General features: G+C 43.1%; 1 protein-coding gene across 12 annotated transcripts in view; it reads left to right on the forward strand.

Moving 5' to 3' along the window:
* Window positions 1–23,399, forward strand: part of cacna1g (calcium channel, voltage-dependent, T type, alpha 1G subunit) — a 386,801-nt gene that overhangs the window by 276,442 nt on the left and 86,960 nt on the right. For all 12 annotated transcript variants that reach the window (XM_039787919.1, XM_039787908.1, XM_039787916.1 and 9 more), the window contains 2 exons: window positions 6,920–7,037; window positions 18,776–18,844. In XM_039787919.1, coding sequence (XP_039643853.1) covers window positions 6,920–7,037; window positions 18,776–18,844 — 187 coding nt within the window. The remainder of the gene's footprint in view (window positions 1–6,919; window positions 7,038–18,775; window positions 18,845–23,399) is intronic.

Raw genomic sequence — 23,399 nt, forward strand, 5'->3', positions numbered from 1 at the left:
GTCGGCGTGTCCCACGTTTGACGGTTCCTTACCCCGTTCTTTTTTTTACCTAACCACAACCGTCTCGTTATTGTGGCGTTTCATTTCCCGTGTCCTCCCAGGTAGCGGCCCGTTGCGTCGTTTTTTGCGCGGCGGGGTGCGCCTCATTTCCCGCATCGCGGTAGCGGCCCATGCCGTTGTTTTGCCGGGCGTGGTGGCGTCTATTTCCACGCGAAGTGGCGGCCCATGCTGTTGTTTTGGCTGGCGTGTGGCCCCTCATTTCCCCGATCGCGAGTGGCGGCCCATGCCGTTGTTTTGGCCGGCGTGTGCGCTTCATTTCCCGATCGCGAGTGGCGGCCCATGCCGTTGTTTCGGCGTGTGGCGCCTTTATTTTCCGATCGCGAGTGGCGGCCCATGCCGTTGTTTCGGCGGCGGCGCCTTCATTTCCCCAATCGCGAGTGGCGGCCCATGCCGTTGTTTTGGCCGGGCGTGCGGCGCCTCATTTCCCGATCACGAGTGGCGGCCCATGCCGTTGTTTTGGCCGGGCGTGGGGCGCCTCATTTCCCGATTGCGCAGTAGCGGCCCATGCCGTGTTTTGCGGGCGGTGTGGCGCCTCTCATTTCCCGGACGAAGTGGCGGCCCATGCCGTTGTTTTGGCCGGCCTTTTCGGCCGCCTCCCGGTGTCCTTTCCTGGGCGCCTCCCGGCTTACGGAGCGACCTTTTCGGCCGCCTCCCGGCGTCCTTTCCCCGAGAAAATTTTTTTCTTTTAAACTTACGAGGAGTTCCTGTGGGTGTGTGGATTGTGCTGGAGGCTGGTCGCTTCTTTCTGTCCGTAGAGTCCATTTGAAACACTAGCTACTGCTAGCGATTGCCGCTGTTTACTAATGGCTGCCGTACGGATGTAAGCCTAAGCAGAGCCCAAGTAGACGAGAACGCGCATGACGTCACATTTTGTGAATTTTCGCGCCAATTCGGACCCGACTCCTCCACACACAATTGAGCCTACAGGCTGATAGAGGCAACCGTGGTGGACAGTCAAGGTGTCATTCTTTCTATTACATTATGGTTGGCTCATAAATGTACAAATGAAAACTCTATCTTAAAGATTTTTTTAAGTAAAAACCTACATATAGCCCCTTTAAATAATTGACAAGAGATTTCACAAAATGTTTCAGTTCAAATCTAAAAGTCAAATCATTGGGGGGCTGCCAACAAAAAAATACCAGTATGAATAATTGTTCTATTGAGATACGGTTTAAATTTGAGCCCTTTCAGAAGTTCTGGATGGTTCTCCTCGCTGTTGGCGGTATTGCAGGATCTGGAAAAGGTTAATAAGAAAAGCTCCCTGTAGTCTGTTTTTGTCAGATTATTTTAAAAAAAACTGAAGGATCTTGGCTCAAAATAGGGCTTCTAGCTGGCTTTCAATCGCAGCGGGCTGCAAGGTTTGGCCGTCGCTGAGAGTGACGGCGAGGACACAGGCTCTGCGTGGCGCCCGTTCTGTGCCTTGAACGGCCGCGGACGCCCGCCTGTGCTCCCAATCACATCAAGAGACAGCCGCATGGCGGGAGGCTGGAGTCCAGCGGCTTTCACATGGACCCGAGTTCACCTCAACCTGCCTTTGTGCTCTCTGTTGTTACTGCTGCCACTGATGATTACTGCAGGGGAAGTGTGAAATAAGCGGAGGAGTGGGGCCGGCTATGAAGGCACACTGTGATGCAGTCACTGCGATCAGATGTGTTCGCCGCGAGACTGGGCTGCGTAAGAACAGTGGTCTATCAGTCTTGCATTGCATTGGAGGAAGGCCTGGCTAATCCACACAGCATTCTGGGATGGGAGAAAAACGTGCTCTGGTTTACTGGCATTTCTTTAAACCGATCACAATTGTCATGGCTTAGCGGCGCACCGAGCCACGGAGCCGCTGCAAAATAGCCTCGGGAAGGAACTTGTTTTGGTGGAACATGTGTACGTTCAAAAGTTGTTTTAGTCGTGCATCAGAAAACTCCGATTGGACAGATAGTCTAGCTAGCTGTCTGGATTGACCCTGCAGAGATCTGAGGAGCAGATGACCATAGTCCTCAGAAATCCACCGGATATAGACTATTGGTCTATCGACATGGGGACCGGGGGATGTGCAGGACCCACGGAGGGTTGTACATGTGGTCCCTCATTACACACTACATGATCAGATTATGTGGAAGTACACTGAACCCTGTGGGGGAAGGGGCTCGTCTGAGCAGCACATTATAAGATGCAGATAAGAATAGAACAAATAAGACAGCAGGGAGGAGGTTTTCACAGTTACAGTAAATAGCGAAAATAATGATCTGTGGAGTTTTTATGTCCAAACTTTCTGTTGCTATACATTCCGGTCCCGAATGATGTAACACAAAAGCGATTCAGCCTATAGCGGGGAACAAACTTTAAATGTTCTCGCCATCTGTCAGCTCTTTTCTTGGAAAGCAATCATCCAGCGCACAGGAAGTGATGCGGTTTATGTCTCTGGTTTGGAATCCACAGAAGAAGAAGTGGTTGTGAGCGGCTCTTATGTTTCCTAGCCGCTCTACACAAAAACGTCATGCCACCGCCTGAGCACCGGCACAAACTCAAACTTCTTCATCACAAGATCCAAGCGGACATTTCACACTAGCGCCTACACTGTTAAAGTGACAGGTGGTTTCTGGGAAGTGCAGTTCAGAAACACCACCGAGACGTTCAAAGGCTCTAAGAAGAATTGGTTTGCTATGTTAAAATCAGGCTATTGGCTATTTTAAAAATCAGCAAATACATTGGAAAAGAGTGTCAAAATGTACAGATTTGCAGCTTTAAATTAGAGAATTAGTACCAGAGGAAACACTTTGTGACATTTCAAGAGTATACAACTGTCATCAATATTTAAGTGAAAACTGTCATTTAGGAGGAGTTAAGGCATTGATGTCAGAAAACTCAAAAAGGTCAGTAGAGGGGAAAGCAAAAAAAGCAAACAGAAAATCTTTTTCATATGAACAAACATGCATCAAGATGTCAGTGATCTTTTCAAATCCTAGGTTCTGACAGAAAGGGGTATTTTTGCACTTGCTGGAGCGTGTGGTGACAGTTCTTTGCTGTGGTTTTTGGTGTGTGTGTGTGTGTGTGTGTGTGTGTTTGTAAGTCTTGGGGGCCATTTGAACTTGACATTAAAGTTCTCAGCCAGCCTTCAAACCCTGGAGGAGGAACTGGCATCAGAGGCGTGTGTTTTCCATGTGTCCTCCCTCCCTCCCGCTCGAGGACAACACATGAATTTTTTAGCATCAAGGCTCTGACATGAAGATATCAAAGAGGAATTAGCTCATCCGGACCATATACTGTATGAATAATGATCACCACGGTCGGATGACACATGCGCACAGCACGTATTGACACAATGGTGTCTGCGTTGCCAAATAACGCCAAAAATACAGATCTGAGCCTCACATTATTGTATTGACTGAGCAGCAATCTTGCTAGTAGTGGGGCGGCATAGCTCAACAAATTCTAACAATTGTTACATTGTAACAATTATGTGATAAAAGCAACCAAAATTGGCAGATGTGTTGATAGATACATTGGGATGAAAACTGGATATTGGGCCATCACAAACTCTTACCCTGGTGGCCGTGGCAGACAGGTTTCAAAATGGCCACCCGCGGTTGCTCAAACTTTCCTATTCAATTGGACCCACGTGCAATAAAGACAAAGACAAAATCTAGATTCTAGTAAGCCTGATAACCAAATGAAATACCCACAGTTATATGGACAATTGACAATTTTCCATTTCATGCTACTTTGTACTTGAACTCACTACAGTACAATTCACAAGGGAATATTGTTTGAATATATGAATCGTTGTATCGACAGATTTAAGTAGGCTAGTTAGGCTACATTGCATATTAAGTTTTACATACTATATATATTATAGATATGTATATTAAGATTCACATTCATCACGATGTTGATTAAACAGCGTTTTCCAATTCCTGCCAAGATCCAACAACTTTGCACAGCCATTGAAGAGGAGTAGGCAAACACTCCACAGGCCACAATCAACGACCTGATGTGTCAATAAATGTCATTTTGCAAGATAAAACTGCACATTTGAGAGTGGCCAGCCCAAGGCACACCTGCGTAATAATGATGCTCTTTAATCAGCATCTTCATATCCCACACCTGTCAGGTGGATGGATTATCTTGGCGAAGGAGAAATGCTTACTGACATGGATTTGAACACATTTGTGAACACAGTTTGAGGGAAATAAGCTTTTTGTGTGCACAGAAAATGTCTTAGATCTTTTATTTCAACTTGTGAAAATAGGAGCACAAAAAAATAACAAAAGGAGTTTATGTTTTTGTCCAGTGTAAAATTGTGACACTGGTGCAGCAGTCTTTCTCCTGTCTTGGCGTTCAAACAAAATTAAACCTGTTTGATGTTATCGTACGTTTTAAGTCTTGGAGGTGAAGTTAAATCATGTTAACGTTTTCAACAACCAATGGGTGCACAGCCTCCGGCACCAAACTGGAAGCAGCAAACGGCTAGAGCCGGTGTTGTTTTTGGTTGCTATGGCGCAGCGCTAAGCTAAACGCTAAAGAGAGAATGTTGCCGATTTATATTTTCAACCCTTCTGAAGGGCGTAATCCAATGGGAGTTTTACCGGCAGATAAACGTGGACCTTCGTGTACTGCTGCCATTCATCTGCATGTACGGCAGAACTGCAAACTTTCCCTTGCGTTACCAGCTAACGCTATAGCTAGCTAGCTCGGTTACATTTTTCCAAACAAATCTAGTTTGTGTGACCCTGCAAGATGGCCAGTCTTTGTTATCGTATATCTTATCTTTACATATTATGGCATTCTTTTACATAAGCTGTGAGATGGTGTCAGACTTCAGTCTTTTCAAAGTCTGTTCAAAGTCTTCTAGTGGATGTAGGCATGAGACAAACTGGCACAGAGAACATGGATCACAGACTAAGGCTACGTTCACACCACAAGTCTTAATGTTTGCTCAAATCCGATTTTTTGTTTGTCTGTTCACATTACCTTTTTAAAATGTGGCCTATATCAGATTCCAGTGTGAACTTTTTGCGGTTTAGAACTGACCCGCAGGTGCAAAAGAACAATAACAATGACATCAGACGCAGCACGCTGTTGCACCAAGGTTATGGAGGTAGTAAGCAATTTTTATTTCAAAATGTTTGTGTAATGGCAGCCGTAACATTAATGAGCAGGTGCTGAGGAGAATAAAGAGAAAGAGAGCCAAATTGGCTATTTTGGCCTTATGCAGGGTTATAATTCATACTTTTTCTATTATTATTTATACTGTTCATTGATCCCCAGTGGGGAAATTACAATTTACACTCTGTTTTTTTTTTTTTTTAAACTACACACAGGCTTGAAATACACACACATGCTCAGGACCTATTCATGCACAAATGGAGAGATGTCAGAGTGAGTGGGCTGCCAGTGCTGGACCAGCGCCCTTGAGCCTTGCTCAAGAGCACCTGGCAATGCCCAGGAAGTGAACTGGCATCTCTCCAGCTACCAATCCACACTCTGTACTTTGGGACTTGAACAACTCCCTATGGACTGAGCTACTGCCAAATTCACCAATTCGCTACAGAGGTCTGTAGGACATATGGAAGTGGTCTAAATCTGATTTGAAAAAATCTGATCTGGGCAAGATGTGAGTGTTCACATTACTTCGGAAGAAGTCTGACCTGGTCACTTGACCCCAAAAAAAGATTTGGGCCACTTTTGCCTGCAGTCTGAACATAGCCTAAATACATAATGGGGGGGAAGGGATAACGAGGGACAGGTGAAACTAATCAGGGAGGGGGTAGGCACTCACACAGGCGGGAAAGACAGGGGCAGGAAGTGAAGTATCTCAAACGAGACGAGAGGCGAGAACACAAAACAAAACAGGAAGTAATGACTGATAAATAGCTACAAAATATTTATTGTGATCAACAATTATATTTTAGCCTCTGTTAAGGACCATTTGGAGGTTTTTAACATACTCTTTCACATGATATGCATGCTCAGGATTGTTATTTTTTGGACCCAATAGTTAAATTAAGTTGTTAAGCAAGAAGCCATCTTGTGTGGTATAGATTTTGGAATTGTATATTGTTATGAGGCCACTGTCACCAGATTAGTGTCACCACCGTCAGTTCTAAAGTCACGACTGTCAGAGGGAGTTTTATTTGATTTAAATGAATATGCTTACAATATGTTTCTTCAATGCTGTTGAGTTATTAAAGTAATGTCTCTTTTAATACAAATATATGTTTGTTAAATAAAAATAAAAACATTACTTTTTTTTATATTTAGACTTAAAGTAAACATTGTATGATGTTAGATCTTTTAAAGGAGTACACGTGAAACAGTATAAAAAATTAATAAAAAGTGAATATTCAACATTTAACAGCATATATGTGTACTACGAATGTCAGATACTGATTTAAAAACTCAATACATATTAGACCAAATAAATAAAAAATAATTTGCTTTTTATTGTGTCTGACTGTGTTGACAAAAACAAAGTAATAACTGGAAAAACATCAATTTTATGAAAAAAATACAAAATGGAGGTTGCAATGTTTTATTTTCAAAATAAAAAAACCTGTTTTATCCAAATTCCCAAGAATCAGTGATTTACTTTCATATCTCCTATAGACATGTTTTAAGACAAATACAAATCTGTTTTAGTTAATAAATTGTCTGATATGTTTTTTCCACAGTTATATTAGTCCAAGTTAAATGTTCTTAAAAGTTTATCTACTCCTCCTCCTCTCCCAGTAATTAGAGGAGTCTTTCCATACCAAAAAAACACATCTGTTGGTGCACTCGCTTGTTTGTGTACTGCATATTACTATGTCAAGTCAATTTTCAGTGTCGCTGAAGTTTCAAATGTCTGTGTATGTTTTGTCAGGTTCCGGATCCTGTGCAGTAAGATCATCAACCACGGGATGTTTGACCATATCGTGTTGGTCATCATCTTCCTCAACTGCATCACTATCGCCATGGAGAGGCCTCACATTACCACCGTTGTAAGTCTCAAAACACGTTTAAGAGCACCGACTCGCAATGCAATGCACACTATATAACTATTTGTTCTGTAAAGTTAGAGTCTGTGAAAAGATCCAACTCAAGTGTGTTGCCTTCACAGTCTTCAATGACAACCATAGAAAGAAGTGGAGAAAAAGGAAAGACTGAATGATGGGCAGTCAGGCACAGAAGCATATATATATATATATATATGCCGTTTCTGAAACGTATGTGTTGAATCAGTCATAGCCAAACTTGCTGGCAGCTCCAAAACATCCAAACAGAAATGGAAGAAAAAAAACCTGTCAGCAAGTCCAACCTTGATGACTGTTCAAACAAACACGCCTTCGCCCCAAAACAGAATTACTACTGTAGTTTGCTCTCTGCCGATAAAAAGCTGTGGGACACTTCGTATGCAGGGAACCACTCCTGTTTGACTGTGAGCCAGTAGCTGTGGGTAATGTGTGCTATGCCCCTGTATCTACTGCACTGCATCATCAACACCATCCCCTCCTTAGCTAATGCACCAGCTCTTCAAATAGAGGAGAGCTGGCTTGAATGCCTTGCAGCAACACGCACACACACACATACTAACTCTGTATCCTTTCGTACTTCCAGCTATAGCAGCTGAACGCAGCCCAGCCGCTCCATGCATAAACACAATAATTATCACGGTTTGATTTTTTTTCCACTGAGCGAGGTGTTCTGTGGATGGGCCTAATCGCAGAACGGTCTCGCTGGAACGCTCCGTTCGGCTTTTTTCTGCGACAGAAACGCGGAGGAGACGGTTCCGTTGTAATTGATTCAATTATCTGTCGGCTGGCGTACGTGGCTAATATCCAGGAAAGGAGATGTTCAACAAATGGAGGCCGCCTCACAGGCAGCCCAATCTAATCAGGGCAGAGAGATCACACACATCGCCATCATATCTAGATGGGATGATTTTTTTTTTTGTCCTCACTTCTCTGGCGGGCGTGCACACACGCGTCAGAAAGCAGTATTTTTGCACGTTGTTCAAATATTTGTCAGCTTCCTCCTGTGGCCAACGTGTCTGGTCAGCGCCCTGAAGTCATTGCTGAAATGAGATGGAAATGTATGACGCAGCACGCAGCCCCGAAATAAGAAGAGTGAGCAATCATTACAGTTTTAATCTTGTTTGCCCGGGGTTGGTCATTTCACAATGCTACGTATTTGTTTACCTGTGTGGGTTGTGTTGAATTAATGAAGCCGTTTGTGGAATGATTTCCACTCTCTTGATTCTGTTTCGGCTGTGTGTAACGACCGGACATGTATAATGTATCAGTCCGCTGCTTCTCTTTTGAAGTCTGCTTTACGTCACCCACCTGAGAGAAAAGACACATTATATTCTTTAACTAGACATGCAGTCATTTCGTCAATTTAGTTATAGAGATAAAGTGTCTCAGTCACAACATTTCAGTATGGAATGCAGGCTGAGTAATTAGTTTATTGTCCTGGAAGTTATGTCACACACTTTGGATTTGGCTCGCAGTCCATTGCTGTTTTGGTTTGGTGCCGGAGGTTGCCTGGATACTGTTCCTGTTGCTCAGTGGAAATGATTTACAATGATTGTACCACCTATTATGATTTATTATTTCTAATTGAGCTAGGGGACAATACATCACTGTCTAGAGTTCTAAATGGAATCATATCAGCATCAATTGTATGAAACACAATTAATCTTAAGTTTGCTGCAGCCACGTCATCAGCTCCAGACAGCGTTAAGATGGAGAGATGGCGTCAGTGCTACACACTGGACCTGTGATGAAAGCGCTCCAGGAGGTGTGGGTTGACTTTTGTTTCCTGCTGCTCAGGAATACAAGGAGATGTTTTGTAATTGCATAATTGAGTGCTGCATTAAGCAGGATTGTTATGTAATATTGCATTGCTGTACAGTGATCTACTAAATTATTGAATGTTTACAAAATGAATTACAGAATGTTGAGCTCCCTAAAAGTTGGAGAGACTGTAGCCTACCTTGCTCCAGCATGGGGGCTGCCGGTGTGCAGTAGATTACCTACTGGAAGTTATAAGAATTGGGTATTGTTTTTGCTAGCTTGTAACTAGGCAAAGTCATTGCTTTTCTCTGCCAAATAAGTTCAGCATTACTAACGTTACTTCAAACCAGGCCGAGCAAGAAGGAGCTGCTCAGGCTGATCAGGCTTGTGGTGGGGAGTTGTGGTCAGGCACACTGGAACCAGGTGTTGACCCGGGAACAACACCACCACCATTCAAGATGAGGAATGAGAGGGAGACAAGAGGTGTGAGGGAGCTGGGGATCCTTGTCACCGTCTGTATCGTTTAATCTTCAGTCTTCTTTTTATTTATCTTTTTTATTCGTTCCAGTTTGCCAAATTTATAAGTATACCGTTAAAGTTACACGTGGGAAAAGTACAGTGAACCTAAGTTGATTCTGTGCTTAATTTTGATGGCTAACTTTAGTTAGCTAAAACGGCTAACAACGGCTTACATGCTGTATTTCGGCTAACAAACCATATTTAGCTTATATGTTTCTTAAAAAAACATTTTTCTGATCATGTAGTTCATTTCAGTGGCCCAAAATAGAAGTACACCTAAGAAAAAAGTTAACTAAAGTAGATACCTTGCTTCATTTTGTAGGCTAGCTAAAATGGCAACAGCTTAATGACATGAAGTATTTCAGCTAGCAAGCTAATATACTGTATTTTTTTACTTTTCCAGAGCTAAAGTTAACAGCTCATTAGAGACAATTTAAAATTTGCGTAGCCTTAATATAGTTATTAAGGCTATATTATAGTTTACATTCAATTGTTTTAGCTAGCAATGTTCACTTTAACAGTGAAAACGCACCGGGCGGCTCTCTCTCTCCGATAGAACGAGACACGATAAGTGGAAAAAACTGTGGTAATTGTAGCCTGTGGCTACTTTTAGCTTTGTGGGCGGATCTCGGGCGCTGTTGCTATTATACCGGCGGGATAAATGACTCTTGCGCCCGACGCAAATCTTAAATGGGTTGGACTGAAGTAACTAGGTGTGGTTTGGGCGTAACGTGAAAATAACCAATCAGAGCGTCATCTCACATTCCCTTTAAGAGCAGGCGCGCTTGTTCCATGGCGGATTGCTATTATGACGGCAGATTTGCCTGGCGCACGCCAGCGGGAGCTGTCTGGGATGCGGCAAAGTAATAAATAACCGTCTTGGCCGGGTGGCGATGTTGCTGCTCCTCTTGGGCGCATCTCCTCAAGTCTGGAGAGGATTGCTGCAGCAATGGAGCGTGGGCCTCCAAACGCACCACCTGCACCTGTTGTGCCCCTTCCTCCTCCCCCCACTCCATCTCCGTCCCCCCGCTCCACTAGGAGCGCATCGCGCATTACTCCCGGACCAGATTCCGCCGGAGTGTCCAATCCCGCCGTAGTTCAACATCACGTCTCCTTAAGTCCTCTAATATTTCCTCATTTATGTCATCAACACAGCCATGATTCATGGAAATGTTGTGTAAAACACAACAAGCCACAAAGAATGCTGCGACTTTTTGAGGACTGTACTGTAAAGTGCCTCCTGACCTATCCAAACACCTGAAGCGCATTTTCAGTAATATTTTACTTTGTAATTATGTATGGTTTGCAAAAATGGGAACTGCTGCGTCCATTTAGATGAAGTGTATGCGCGTTGTGCACACGCTACATTATGGCCAAGCATGCGCCCCTAAAATAGCATCTGAATAACGCGCCACTGACTTTAGATTAGCGCCACTGACTTTAGACTAGCGCCACTGACTTTAGACCAGGTTTTTCCTGGTCAGTGGCACAATTGTTTTCTGAAACTGCAAAATAGCACCAGGTAACGTTGCGTTGGAACACGCCTCCTCTTTTCGCTGAACCGCCCCCGGGAGCGCAAATACATTCCCTAATTTACCGACGTGCGTCTGTGGAGGGAAAAGTCCGCTGTGCGTCGGGTGCAAAATAGGAATGATACATGCATCGGTGTACAAAGGCAATTGCGCTGAGTGCAAGATAGGGCCCGATATGTGTGTGTGTGTGTCAGTGTCATTCTGTCGGTCCGTCTGTTGGTCTCTCTCCGTGTGCCTGTGAGAAGTCAAGACAGCCAAAATCACCATGAACATACCTGTGTTTTATTTTAAAATGTGTTCTATTTTTGTAAAGTATCTGGCTGCACTGGGGTCTTCCTGTATGTGATTACCTGCCTGGCTTGGCACATAGATAAATGAAGGGATTGCATCTTCCAATCCCTTTTGTGCCTTGGTTTGTGTCTTTAAATGGAGGCCGTAACACATTTGGGGGCTCGTCTAAACGCGGTTTTCCGCTTTGAGTGGTATTAGTAGGCTTTGAAGTGTGGTAGAGCGTTAATGGCTTTTGCTTTATGCCTCAGCGTGTAGCTGTGCATTTTTGCTTTTGGCACACTCGTGTTGCTAAACCATATCATTGTTGTTTTGTTCCCCTTCTCTGTGTTAATGGAAGCGTGGTTTGACACTGTGGGGATGGTTACTTTGATACTTTGTGTTGTTTACCGTGTCTTCACGTTGCCTACTTTTTGTGTGCTTTGTTGCTAAGTCGTGCACACATTTGGATGCCATTGATTTTTGGTGCTGTGCCAATGTGCTGGAGTTTTTATTTTTTTATTTTTTATAGTGATCGGTTAGTCAGGGTTGTGCTATTCGCTCTTGACAATGTTGAGTTTAATGTCGATGAATTTGTAGCGCGACCGAGCCTTGATAAATTACATCCTTGCACAAAAGAGCTTGTTATTGCCGATCATTTTGGTATCACTGTGCCCAAACAGGCGAAAAAGAAAGTGATAAAATCAGAGTTGGTGGCTGCTTTAACTGATAAACGGGTGTTGCCTTGCGACACCGGTGTTGCCACCATGAGTTCTCCTTCCGGAAAAGAAGACGCTGGGGGTACAGCTCCGTCTGAAGGACTTGAAATGCATCACTTTTTTGCATCGGTAAACGAAAAAGAGCTTGACTATGAATTGCAATCCCGCAAAATTGAGGTTGACAGACAGCTTCGTTTGAAGGAACCTCTCCTCACCCATGGTGTCTCAGTCGCATGAATTTGATATTAATAAGTGTATTCGTTTGGTTCCTCCCTTTGGTGAGAAGGACGTAGATAAATATTTCACTTTGTTTCAGCGTGTCGCGAACACATTAGAGCGGCCTACGCATGTTTGGCCATTGCTTTTGCAGCGTGTGTTCACCGGCAAGGCTCAAGAAGCCTATGCGTCCTTGTCACCTGAGTTGAGTCTGGATTATGACAAAGTCAAAGCAGCAGCTGTGCTGAGGGCATACGAACTTGGTGCCCGAGGCATATCGCCAAAAGTTTCGGCGGTTCAAGAAAACTTGGCCGTGACAAAGAAGTTATGTTCGATCGTTGGTGCCAGTCTAAGAACGTCATTGATTTTGGTGGTTTGCGTAATCTGTTATTGCTGGAAGAATTTAAGAACCGCTTGCCAGACAAAATTGCCACTTACATTAATGAACAGAAGGCAGCCAAGGTCTCTGACGCCGCCGTCCTTGCTGATGAGTACATCCTCACACACAGAGACACCTTTGCTTTTGTAACCAAATCCTTTACTTTCCCTGTAAAATCAAACTCTCAGGGCGAGATTAAGGCTAACAGTAAGGAAGTTGTGGACACTAACGGGGAGGAGGTGGGCCTTCTGCAATGGCGCCGTTGTTTGGTTTTACCGCTGCCCTCTCGGCCCTCTCTGTCTCTCGGTCTCAGATACTTATCGTAATATACCTTTTAATGCCACTATTCTTGTCCACAAATGTATCAGCGGGCCTCCAGGTCAAAAATCGCCGCCTATACTATACGTCTATACTCCCTTGCTGGCAACCGGATAGACTGCAGCTTGTTGGTTAATTGTTAACCTTGTGTCTGGCATCCTTTTTTTATATGTTGCATCCTCCAATCCCTTTTGAGCCTTGGTTTGTTTCTTTAAAGGGAGGCCGTAACAGTGACGCCGAAACGATCACTGCAGCGCATGGGCCGACGCGCCCGCTCTGCTCCCGGTATGAAAGGACAGACTGGGTAACATGGGTGCCGAAAATAAAATAGCTGCGCTACTCGGCTTACGAGCACGGTGTAGCTGGCGGGATGATGGCGCCGGCGTGGCTGGTTCGCCGTTTGGCTCTCCTGGCTGTTGCGAGTTTTATACTGTTTTTATTGAATAACATCAGGACCACTGACTCTCTACGGACGTATGATCTTATAGAGCTTCTAAATATTAAAGTGTTGGTGGATTCGTGTGCGGAATACAACTACAAGGGATCTTCAAAGTCGCGTCCCTCTTTCTTGGCTGACATACCAGAGCACCTGCTCCACCTGAAGGCTCTGCTTCCCAGGAAACGCCGCAGAGGAGTGCGCAGCGATAGGCTAGTCAGGCTGAAATCCTGGCTAGCACTTTCTCCAAATTTGGCGCGGTCCCACGCAAGTATCCCTAAAGAGTATGAGGCTTGCTTTTATCGCCTTATATCTCGGCGCATCTTCGCTCCTGCTGGCAGCTATCTGGTCCCTGTAGTTGGTATACTGGATGAGCGTCCTGCTGTGCGCCATTGTCGATCTCGGCTATGTGGAGTAAACCCAGGCCATCTTCAGCTGCTGAGCCGGGGAGTTTCGGCAGCTAACCAGGTCCAGGCCTCAACTAGGTGTGCGCTTGTGAATGCAAGATCAGTGATGAATAAGACTTTTATCATTAAGGACTTCTTCAACACGCATTCATTGGATTTATTGTTTATTACGGAAACATGGATTAATCTGGGTGAGTCCACTGCTTTTTCGGAACTGTTACCTCCCGAGTGTACTTTTATTAATACACCGCGTATGACTGGACGTGGAGGAGGAATTGCTACAATACTAAAGAGTCGCCTACATTGTAAGCCTTTGTCGATGGCTTTTACTTCATTTGAGCTAAGCTGTTTTGAACTGGGTTTGCGAAATCCTGTTTTGTGCGCGGTGATATACCGGCCGCCAAAGTATAATCATGACTTTATTAAGGATTTTTCTGATTTTATTGCTGCTATAAGGACAAATTATGATAAGATTCTAATTGTTGGTGATTTTAATGTACACGTTTGTTGCCCTTCAAAAGCTATGGCGAAAGAATTTTTAGATTTGATTGATGGTTTTAACTTAATTCAACATGTTACAGGATCCACACAAATACATGGGCATTTATTGGATCTTGTATTGTCTTATGGGCTGCCTATTGATAATGTATTAGTGTCTGATGCTATTTTTTCGGATCATTGTCCTGTCATGTTTGATTTCGTTTTTAACGATTTAGTAAAACCACCCGCTCTCGTGCGTTATGGTCGCACTCTTAAGCCCGACACCTCCTTGTTTTTTTCTTCTTCTTTTGCTGCTCATGTGCAAGCAAACAGTAGCTCCGCTGCCTCTAATACAGAGCAATTAACAAATGTTTTTTTGTCCACCTGTTCTGAGGTTCTGGACACTGTAGCTCCAATAAGAGCATTTCGCCCTAGACCAAAGCCTGAGCCATGGATATGTGAAGCCACGCGCGCAGCCAGGCAAGAGTGTAGAAGGGCAGAGCGCCGGTGGAAAAAGGATGGGCTGCAGGTGTCTTATCAGATTTTACAGGACAGCTGGAGAAACTATCAAAAAATTGTCAAGATTAAACAAATACAATATTTTTCAGAAATAGTTTCTCAAAATGTCAACAATCCACGTGTTCTTTTTAAAATCATTGGGTCTGTGTTGAACCCTCGACAATCCACTTCTATTGAATCTTCACCTGATACTTGTGAAAACTTTTTGGTCTTTTTTAACAGGAAAGTTGCAGATATTAGAGCCAATATATTGCCCCAATCTTTGAACCTTTCTGTAAACATGCATTGTTCAGCTACTTTTTGTCAGTTTGAGCCAGTTTCAATGCTATTTCTTACAAAGATTATCAATCAGATTAAATCCTCCACATCCCCTATGGATCCTGTCCCTACACACTTTTTTAAGGATGTATGGGAAACGATTGGCTCTCATGTTGAGGAAATTACAAATAGTAGCCTATCTTCTGGAGTTGTGCCTGCATTTTGTAAAAAAGCAGTAATTGAGCCACTGATTAAGAAAGCAGGACTTGAGTCCGCAAATGTTGCGAATTATCGTCCTATTTCAAAGCTTCCTTTTTTATCGAAAATTTTGGAAAAATGTGTATTTCTGCAGCTGCAGTCTTTTCTGGAGGCACATGGCATCTTAGATACTTTTCAGTCAGGTTTTAAAGTATTTCATAGCACTGAGTCGGCACTTTTAAAGGTTTTTAATGACCTATTTTTAATGACAGATTCTGGTGATTCAGCCATTTTAGTGCTTTTAGACCTCAGTGCAGCTTTCGACACAGTTGACCACAAAATTCTTTTATCTCGTTTGGAAAACTGTGTGGGAGTCAGGGGGACTGCCCTAAAGTGGTTTGAGTCATATCTTTCAGGGAGATGCTTTTTTGTTAAAATGGGGGACTCTACTTCATCAACTGCGCCTTTGAACTGTGGGGTCCCCCAGGGATCAATCCTTGGTCCTATACTTTTTGCTTTGTACCTTCTCCCACTAGGAACAGTTTTTAAAAAGCATGGCATCTCATATCATCTTTATGCTGATGACTGTCAAATTTATATGCCAATCAGAAAACATGAGGGCAGCCCCCTGACACCCCTACTTGACTGTTTAAATGACGTCAAAGAGTGGTTGGCCCAAAATTTTTTAAAACTAAATGAGAGTAAAACTGAGATTATGCAGTTTGGCCCCACTAATCCCATGATAGATTTGGGCCCCCTAAATGTCTCTGTGCATCCTGTGATAACTAACCTTGGGGTAAAAATAGACAGTGATTTTAAATTTAATAAACAAATAAATGCAATAGTGAAATCTAGTTTCTATCATCTTCGCCTTTTAGCCAAAGTTAAACCGTTTTTGTCTTTTAGCAGTTTTGAACAAGCTATACATGCTTTTATTTCTTCTCGTTTGGACTATTGTAATGCACTTTATATTGGTATAAATCAAAACGCACTCTCACGCTTACAGTTAGTCCAAAACTCTGCAGCCCGACTTTTAACAGGAACCAAAAAGCGTGCGCATATAACTCCAATTCTTGCCTCATTGCATTGGCTCCCTGTTAGTTTTAGGATTGATTTTAAGATTTTATTGTTTGTTTTTAAAGCTGTGAATGGACTGGCCCCAACATATATTTCGGACCTCATCCAAATTTATACGCCAGCGCGGACACTGAGGTCAGAGGGCCAGCTCCAGCTTGTGGTCCCCAAGTCAAGACTTAAGACTCGGGGGGACAGGGCCTTTTCTGTGGTTGGACCTAAACTCTGGAATGCCCTGCCTCTCCATGTCCGAATTGCCCCTACAGTTGACTGTTTTAAGGCACGTCTAAAGACACACTTTTATTCTTTGGCTTTTAATTCTGTGTGAGTTATGTGGTCCACTGTGGTGTTTATTCTTTCTATATTTTATATATTTTTTATGAATTGTTTGTATGTTCTGAGTCTTCTGTGCAGCACTTTGGAAACTTTGTGTTTATAAAATGTGCTATAGAAATAAAGTGGATTGGATTGGATTGGTGTGTTTTCGCTGTTGACTTATGGTACACGTCCATATACCCGTTGTTTTCACGGATGGGATCGCCCCGCTTCACAGCACTGCACGCTAGTGGGCTCGCCACCAGTTTGTCTCCACTGACCACTGACAAGCAAAGAAAACAGTCTCTGCCCTCCTACAACCGCGACGGTTGCAGCTGATTGGACGAACGCGTCACATGGGGCTGGCTACTCCCGAATTTCAAAACCGACCATAGTGGCGGCTCGATCGGAATACGATCTCTTATTTTACGAAAAATAGTTCCCCGAAACGTGTTTCTGAAAACATTTTAAGCGAGAAATCTTTATTTCGGATCGACCCAAGGTCAGTTTAAAAGATTTCCGTTGGCTTTTGAGAGGTGTCGAGCCAAGCCGGCTGCTCCTTATTTGCGTAAAGTCAGTTGGATTCAAATGGCGAAATGAATGGGAAAGTGGGGAAATGACGCTGACAATGGACACGTACTATAAGTCTCAATCAGCCTAAATATAACAATATGTTGGAGCAAATTTTCATCTTGTTTAACATTTGCAGAAAGCTACACAAATGTATTTATTTAGCCTACAGAGCTAAGTACTCAGATAATGTAGTTTATTAAATTTTTGCATTTTTTTCCAAATCGGACCAAATATAAGCATACATGCATAGGGTAACTCCAAGTTTGTGTTGTTTCAGTATTGCAAGCTTGCTAGGTAACAGCTATTTAGTATACAGTACATGCAAATATTTGGCTAGCAAGGTATATTTGTGTAACTTGCCACAGCTAAAGTTAGCAGCGTGTAGGCTACAGCTGCATAATTATACACGGCTAAATATCCAGCCTTTTGTCAGAATGTGATTGGCCTGACAGCACATTGATGCAAACTGTTGACCTGGTGAATTCATGTCTCATTAAGGCATACAGCATGAATTTTCCCCTCTATCTCTCTCTCTCTACCCCTCCCCCTGCACTGTACCTTATCTTGCCCATGCCTGTTAGTTCCTAATGAATGAAAGTATGAAAACTTGTTTACCGAAATGGCTGCTGTCAAGCCTGGAATTTATAAACTCTCAACGCCAGTATTCCCAGTGATGCCATGCCTGACATTCCCATAGACGCTGCAGGACTGCCATCTTTGTGTTTATGTGTGTGTGTGTGTGTGATTTTGTGTTTCTCGGAGCATCGGTGATGGTAGTCGGAGGCCGTGGGAAAGGCAGCCACCTACACCCACTCACACGCACGCACACATCCAGTACATAGACAATCAGTGGCAGCTAGGATTCTGAGGGGAAGTAGAGTAAATAAGCAGTCGGCGAAGGGGTCTTATTCTTTCTAGCTTGCTTGTTTTCTCTCCCGAGTCCTTGTTTAGCTCAGTAAATAGGATCCCATTCTTCCCTGTTTCACACACACACACACACACACACACACACACACACACACACACACACACACACACACACACACACACACACACACACACACAATTGAGCCATGCTGCTTTAAGCATCAGGGAAGCATGGAGTGCAGTGATGTTCATATAGATGGAGATCTAGCTCAATCTTGGTGGTATTGTCTTGCGTGCATGATCACAAAGCAAAATGACGGTGCTTGTTTTTGGAATTGCCTGTTTATCTCTGATTAAAAAAAAATAAAGGACAGGCTTGGTTCATTAGAAAACTGCCAATTTCAGCCTAAAATTCTTGTCCCTCAACACAACTGAAGCATTTCCCCAAGTGTTCCACAGGTGATATAATGCTACTTGTTCCCAATGCAATTCATTCAATTTGGGGATTTGTTATAACAAGTGTCCTTACACTGGTCTTTTTTTCACCAGTAAAAGGAAACTTAATATTTACGACCCAAAGATTAGATGCCTTGTTTAAATTTCCCTGCAGTGTTAATAAACAGTAAACTTTATAATTGCCTGCCAGCCATCATTAGTGACTGCAACAGGGACGTTTGTACAAAGATGTTTTTCAGATAATGTGCAAGGAAAATAGCTCCTTCATACATTATTCAGATCCATTTCGAAGCAGACAAAGAACAAACTCAGTAGAAAAACATGCTTAAAACAAAAATGTGAATTTCAAATCCTTAGAACTGTTAGCATGTGCCTCAGCTCAACCAGGTCTCTCTTCCTTCTTGACTGCAGGAGCGGATCTTCCTAAAACTGTCCAACTACATCTTCACAGCGATCTTTGTGGCTGAGATGACTATAAAGGTGAGTTCTACTGACACATTTCAAACAGGAGAGACTTTGTTTGCAGATATGCAAAGATATTTATTATTTTTTTAAAAATAATATTCATTCATAAATGTATAGGCTACATACGAACTAGCATATACACCTTAATATTTACCTCTTGCAGCAACGGATCTGAAAATAAAAATATCGGTTAAGTGATACACCCCCCAAAACGGAAGCAAATAATTCCCGCAGCACAGGCACGGAGTAACACAGAAAGGTGAAAACTGAGGCATGACATGCGGCAATACGGGCCGGCATCGGCCACTCAAGCAGACATCGGCCGCACCAGCCGGCATCGGCAAGTCAGGCCGGCAACGGCCACGCAGCCGGCATCGGCAACACCAGCCGGCATCGGCAACACCTGTTCTCTCCAGACAAGGAGAGAACAGATTAAAAGCAGAGTTGCAAGGCTGTGATTGGCCCTTGAATCTCGTGGCCAAGTCTGATTGGTTTAACTGACAGCGTCACTTCTTGAACAGCTGATTTGATTTAAGAATGAGTAGTGATTGGGTTAATGAGGTCTTCCTGAAAGAATTTGCGCTGCGCTTCATTAGTTTGTATAACCTGTCTGTGACGGTCCTCTTGGCTTACCGACTAAAGCCCAGTCCAACTTTTGTGAAAGCTTTTGGTCATTTTAGCCATTATGTGATGGGATGCTACATACGCATTCTGGTGAATGGGTTTGTATGATAACTTTTGCACAACAATTCATGTGATACCTTATGAAATTGTGCCGTCGTCCAACCCCTTACAAGACAGTTAGGTTTAGGGGTCTTTACAGTTAAGTTGAGCCGACAAAAGGTGACTGTGAGCCGGGTAATGGTCAACGTGACGTTTCAGTGGACGTTAGAGTTTAGTTTAGTAAGTTTAGGCACCAAAACAACTAGTTAGGGTTAGGGTAGTGAACTACTACGACTACCATTGTAGTCACTGTTCCATTATCTTTATTATGACTATTATTGCCACTATTATCGCCTACCAAGAGTCTGGGTCTGCCGAGGTTTCTTCCTAAAAGGGAGTTTTTCCTCGTCACTGTCGCAATAGCCACTGCTAATGCTTGCTATTGGGGGAATTACTAGAATTGTTGGGGCTTTGTAAATTATAAAGTGTGGTCTAGACCTACTCTCTGTAAAGTGTCTCGAGATAACTCTTGTTATGATTTGATACTGTAAATAAAATTTAATTGAAATTAGGTTAATGGCGCAGTGGATATGACACATTCCTTTGGTGTGGGAGACCCAGGTTCGATTCCCACTGCGGTACATCAACCAATGTGTCCCTGAGCAAGACACTTAACCCCTAGTTGCTCCAGAGGCGTGCGACCTCTGACATATATAGCAATTGTAAGTCCCTTTGGATAAAAAGCATCAGCTAAATGACATGTAATAATAATAACCCTTAGAAAAAAGATGGTGGTTTTTGGTTAAAACCACGGTTCCCTTGGGTATTACGCTTGGGACACGAACACCCATTTCGTGGGTGAAACTCTTGTGTTTTCCCCTTAAGTTCTTCCGGGACACTAACTCCACTCCCCCGCTAGAAAGCCCTGTGTTTTGGAACCCAACCCTTTCTCCCTACGCGGATCTTCTTTGTCTTAAACTGCGGCAGTCAATTTGGGGCATACAGCAATAAATATGTAGAATACATACGAATTACAGTGCATTACTTTTCGTAGCTATGCTATGGCCTGTGCCTGCCAATTGTTATCGCTTTAAAAAGGTACCTGTATGCTTTGCATTCTTCCATGAAGTCATCACTGACTTACGTTCTTACTGAGTTGACATCAGGTCATATGCCACAAAATATTTGGTAGCTCAGGAATCTTTGGTACCATACACCATCGTCTGTCTCCAGCTTTGAAAGAAAAACAAGATGAAGCATCTGTGTTCTTTCACAATTTAGACGTTTTGCATAAGATGGAGAAAACCGCAACCGGACTCCAAAAGACGGCTCAGACACAAAAGCTGCAGAGAAAATACAGAGTCTGCCTGATATCTACTTGCACTGTAAGCCCCAAAAAATACAAATTACAACAGAGTTAAGAGGGAGGAAAGGGAGAGGAAGGGAAGGAAGCGAACGGAACGAGAGACTGAAACTCAAACAGACAGTGAACACACGCAGTGCGCACGCACGCACACACACACACGCACACACACAGTGCTGAGTGCTGTTTCATAATGCTAAGCGGAGGATTGTCTCGCCAGTATTTAAATGGACCAGCTTTGAATAGAGGTCCGTGCAGGCGTGGGCAGGAGCAAGCGGAGGCAGAGGGGAGGAAGGTTCACTGGTGTCACTCATTTGATGCCTCTGTCTCTATTTTTGGTCCCAGTGTGATTGCTGGGATCACAAACGTAGGGTCTGCACACACAGAGTACTGGTGGTATCATTTAATTTTCAATTAATCTCTTTAAGTGTAGTGCAAAGTTGTAAAATGAACCCATGTTTAACATAAAGGCCAAGATAAGAGGATGTTTTTTTTCTTCTTCTGCTTACAACTTCCAAGATTTATCTTGTGTCCCTTTAAAGGTCCCATGGCATGAAAATTTCACTTCATGAGTTTTTTTTTTACCATTAATATGAGTTCCCCCAGCCTGCCTATTGTCCCGCAGTGGCTAGAAATGGCGATAGGTGTAAACCGAGCCCTGGGTATCCTGCTCTGCCTTTGAGAAAATGAAAGCTCAGATGGGCCGATCTGGAATCTTCTCCTTATGAGGTCATAAGGAGCAAGGTTACCTCCCCTTTCTCTGCTTTGCCCGCCCAGAGAATGGCACATCCTAAAGAAAGGTCATTGTGGGCTCTAGTGGCTGTAATTCTGCACCAAGGCTGAATTATGGGAAAGAGACTTCAGTATATATACAGTATTAGGGGACCACTAAGGCCTATATAAAAGAGACTTCAGATACAGTATTATGGGACCACTAAGGTCTATATAAAAGAGACTTCAGATACAGTATTATGGGACCACTAAGGTCTATATAAAAGAGACTTCAGATACAGTATTATGGGACCACTAAGGTCTATATAAAAGCATCCAAAGAGCACCATGCCATGGGACCTTTAAAGGGCACCCAACTCCTAGTTTGGGAACCACTGAACTCAACTGCATTACTGTATAGTTAAAACTAACTACACCTAAACCAGCAACAACAGTAAAATGCCACTCGCATTGATAAATCAATATAAATAATAATGTTATCATAGTATATCACAGGGGCCATTTTTTCTGCAGAACCGGTACTTTTACTTTGGATACTTTAATGATATTATTTGTAGTGATCGCTGCTTTTTGGTACTACACGTCCTGCGTCACAGAGACCCCCCCAAGTCCGCCTCGATAATTACGCCAGCAATAGTAGTGATGGCCAAATGAAGCTTCATGAAGCATTTTCGTTATTTTCTGAGCCCACTAGATGGCGCTCTCTGTTCAACAAAGGGTTGAGAATACACTGAATTGCAATGCCTTAGGCCTTTCTCTTAAAACCAAGAGCGCCATCTAGTGGGCTCAGAAAATAAAGAAACTGCTTCACAAAGCTTCATTTGGCCATCATTAGGCAATAGCAAACTAAGGTGGCGCTGACACTCACCCGTGGAACAGACTGAGTCCAATGAGCTTGCCAGCCCTTGGCAACAAATAAAAGGTCCCATTTTTCTTTAGCCTCGTTCTAAGCGGATTACTCGTCTTCCTTTCTTCCTCTGTGATTCTACCGGAAAACCCCAACTCCACGCTCACAGCTGTACAATCTCCGGAGAGACGTCAGAGTATTGACCGTAGCCGGAGGTAACCACGCTAAGGAGGCAATCAAAGATTATCAAGTAAAAGCAAGAGGCTTCACTATGTTGGTTTTTGGTGTCCCGCAGGGAGTGTACCTTTACTTGTGCTGAAAGCGGGATGTGTAATGGAATACGTTGTTGTATTGGTACTGCTCTGATTATGTTTTCCACCGCTGGTTAAAGTCCAAGCAGAATGTTATATTAGAATATGCAGCTGTTACATTATTGAAATAAATGTAGCAAAGTAAAAAGTACAATATTTCCATCATAAATGTAGTGTAGTAGAAGTATAATGTAGCATTAAATGGAAATACTTGATACTCAGTTTTTTTTAGGTATAACAATTAAATGCACTTTGCTCCAATCTTGACGTCGGCAAAGTGAAAAGAAGTAGAAGTAGAAGCTGCCTGGACTGTCACAGAGATCTGTTTTTGTTCATTAAAGTATAATTTCGGTATTTTTCAATCTGTACCTTATTTTCCCATGCATTTGTGTCTTAGTGACTAATGTGAACAAAACTCTTTAAAATTGGTCCAGTATTGAACAAGAATGCTGTAACAGGCAGCTAGGAACTGGGCTACAGTGTAATCATATAGGGCAAATGCACAAATCAATGTACGTCCACTAAATTTGCTGTTTTTGCAGGCTCAGATTATTATTATATTTATATTATTATATTATTGCAGCTCTCTACTCTTGGAACAGCCTTGTTCTTTAGGAAAATGTGCTCTGGTATAGGATTTCTTCTCCTCTTTGG

The sequence above is a fragment of the Perca fluviatilis genome, chromosome 21, assembly GCF_010015445.1.
Source record: "Perca fluviatilis chromosome 21, GENO_Pfluv_1.0, whole genome shotgun sequence".
In the NCBI taxonomy this organism is placed as follows: Eukaryota; Metazoa; Chordata; class Actinopteri; order Perciformes; family Percidae; genus Perca; species Perca fluviatilis.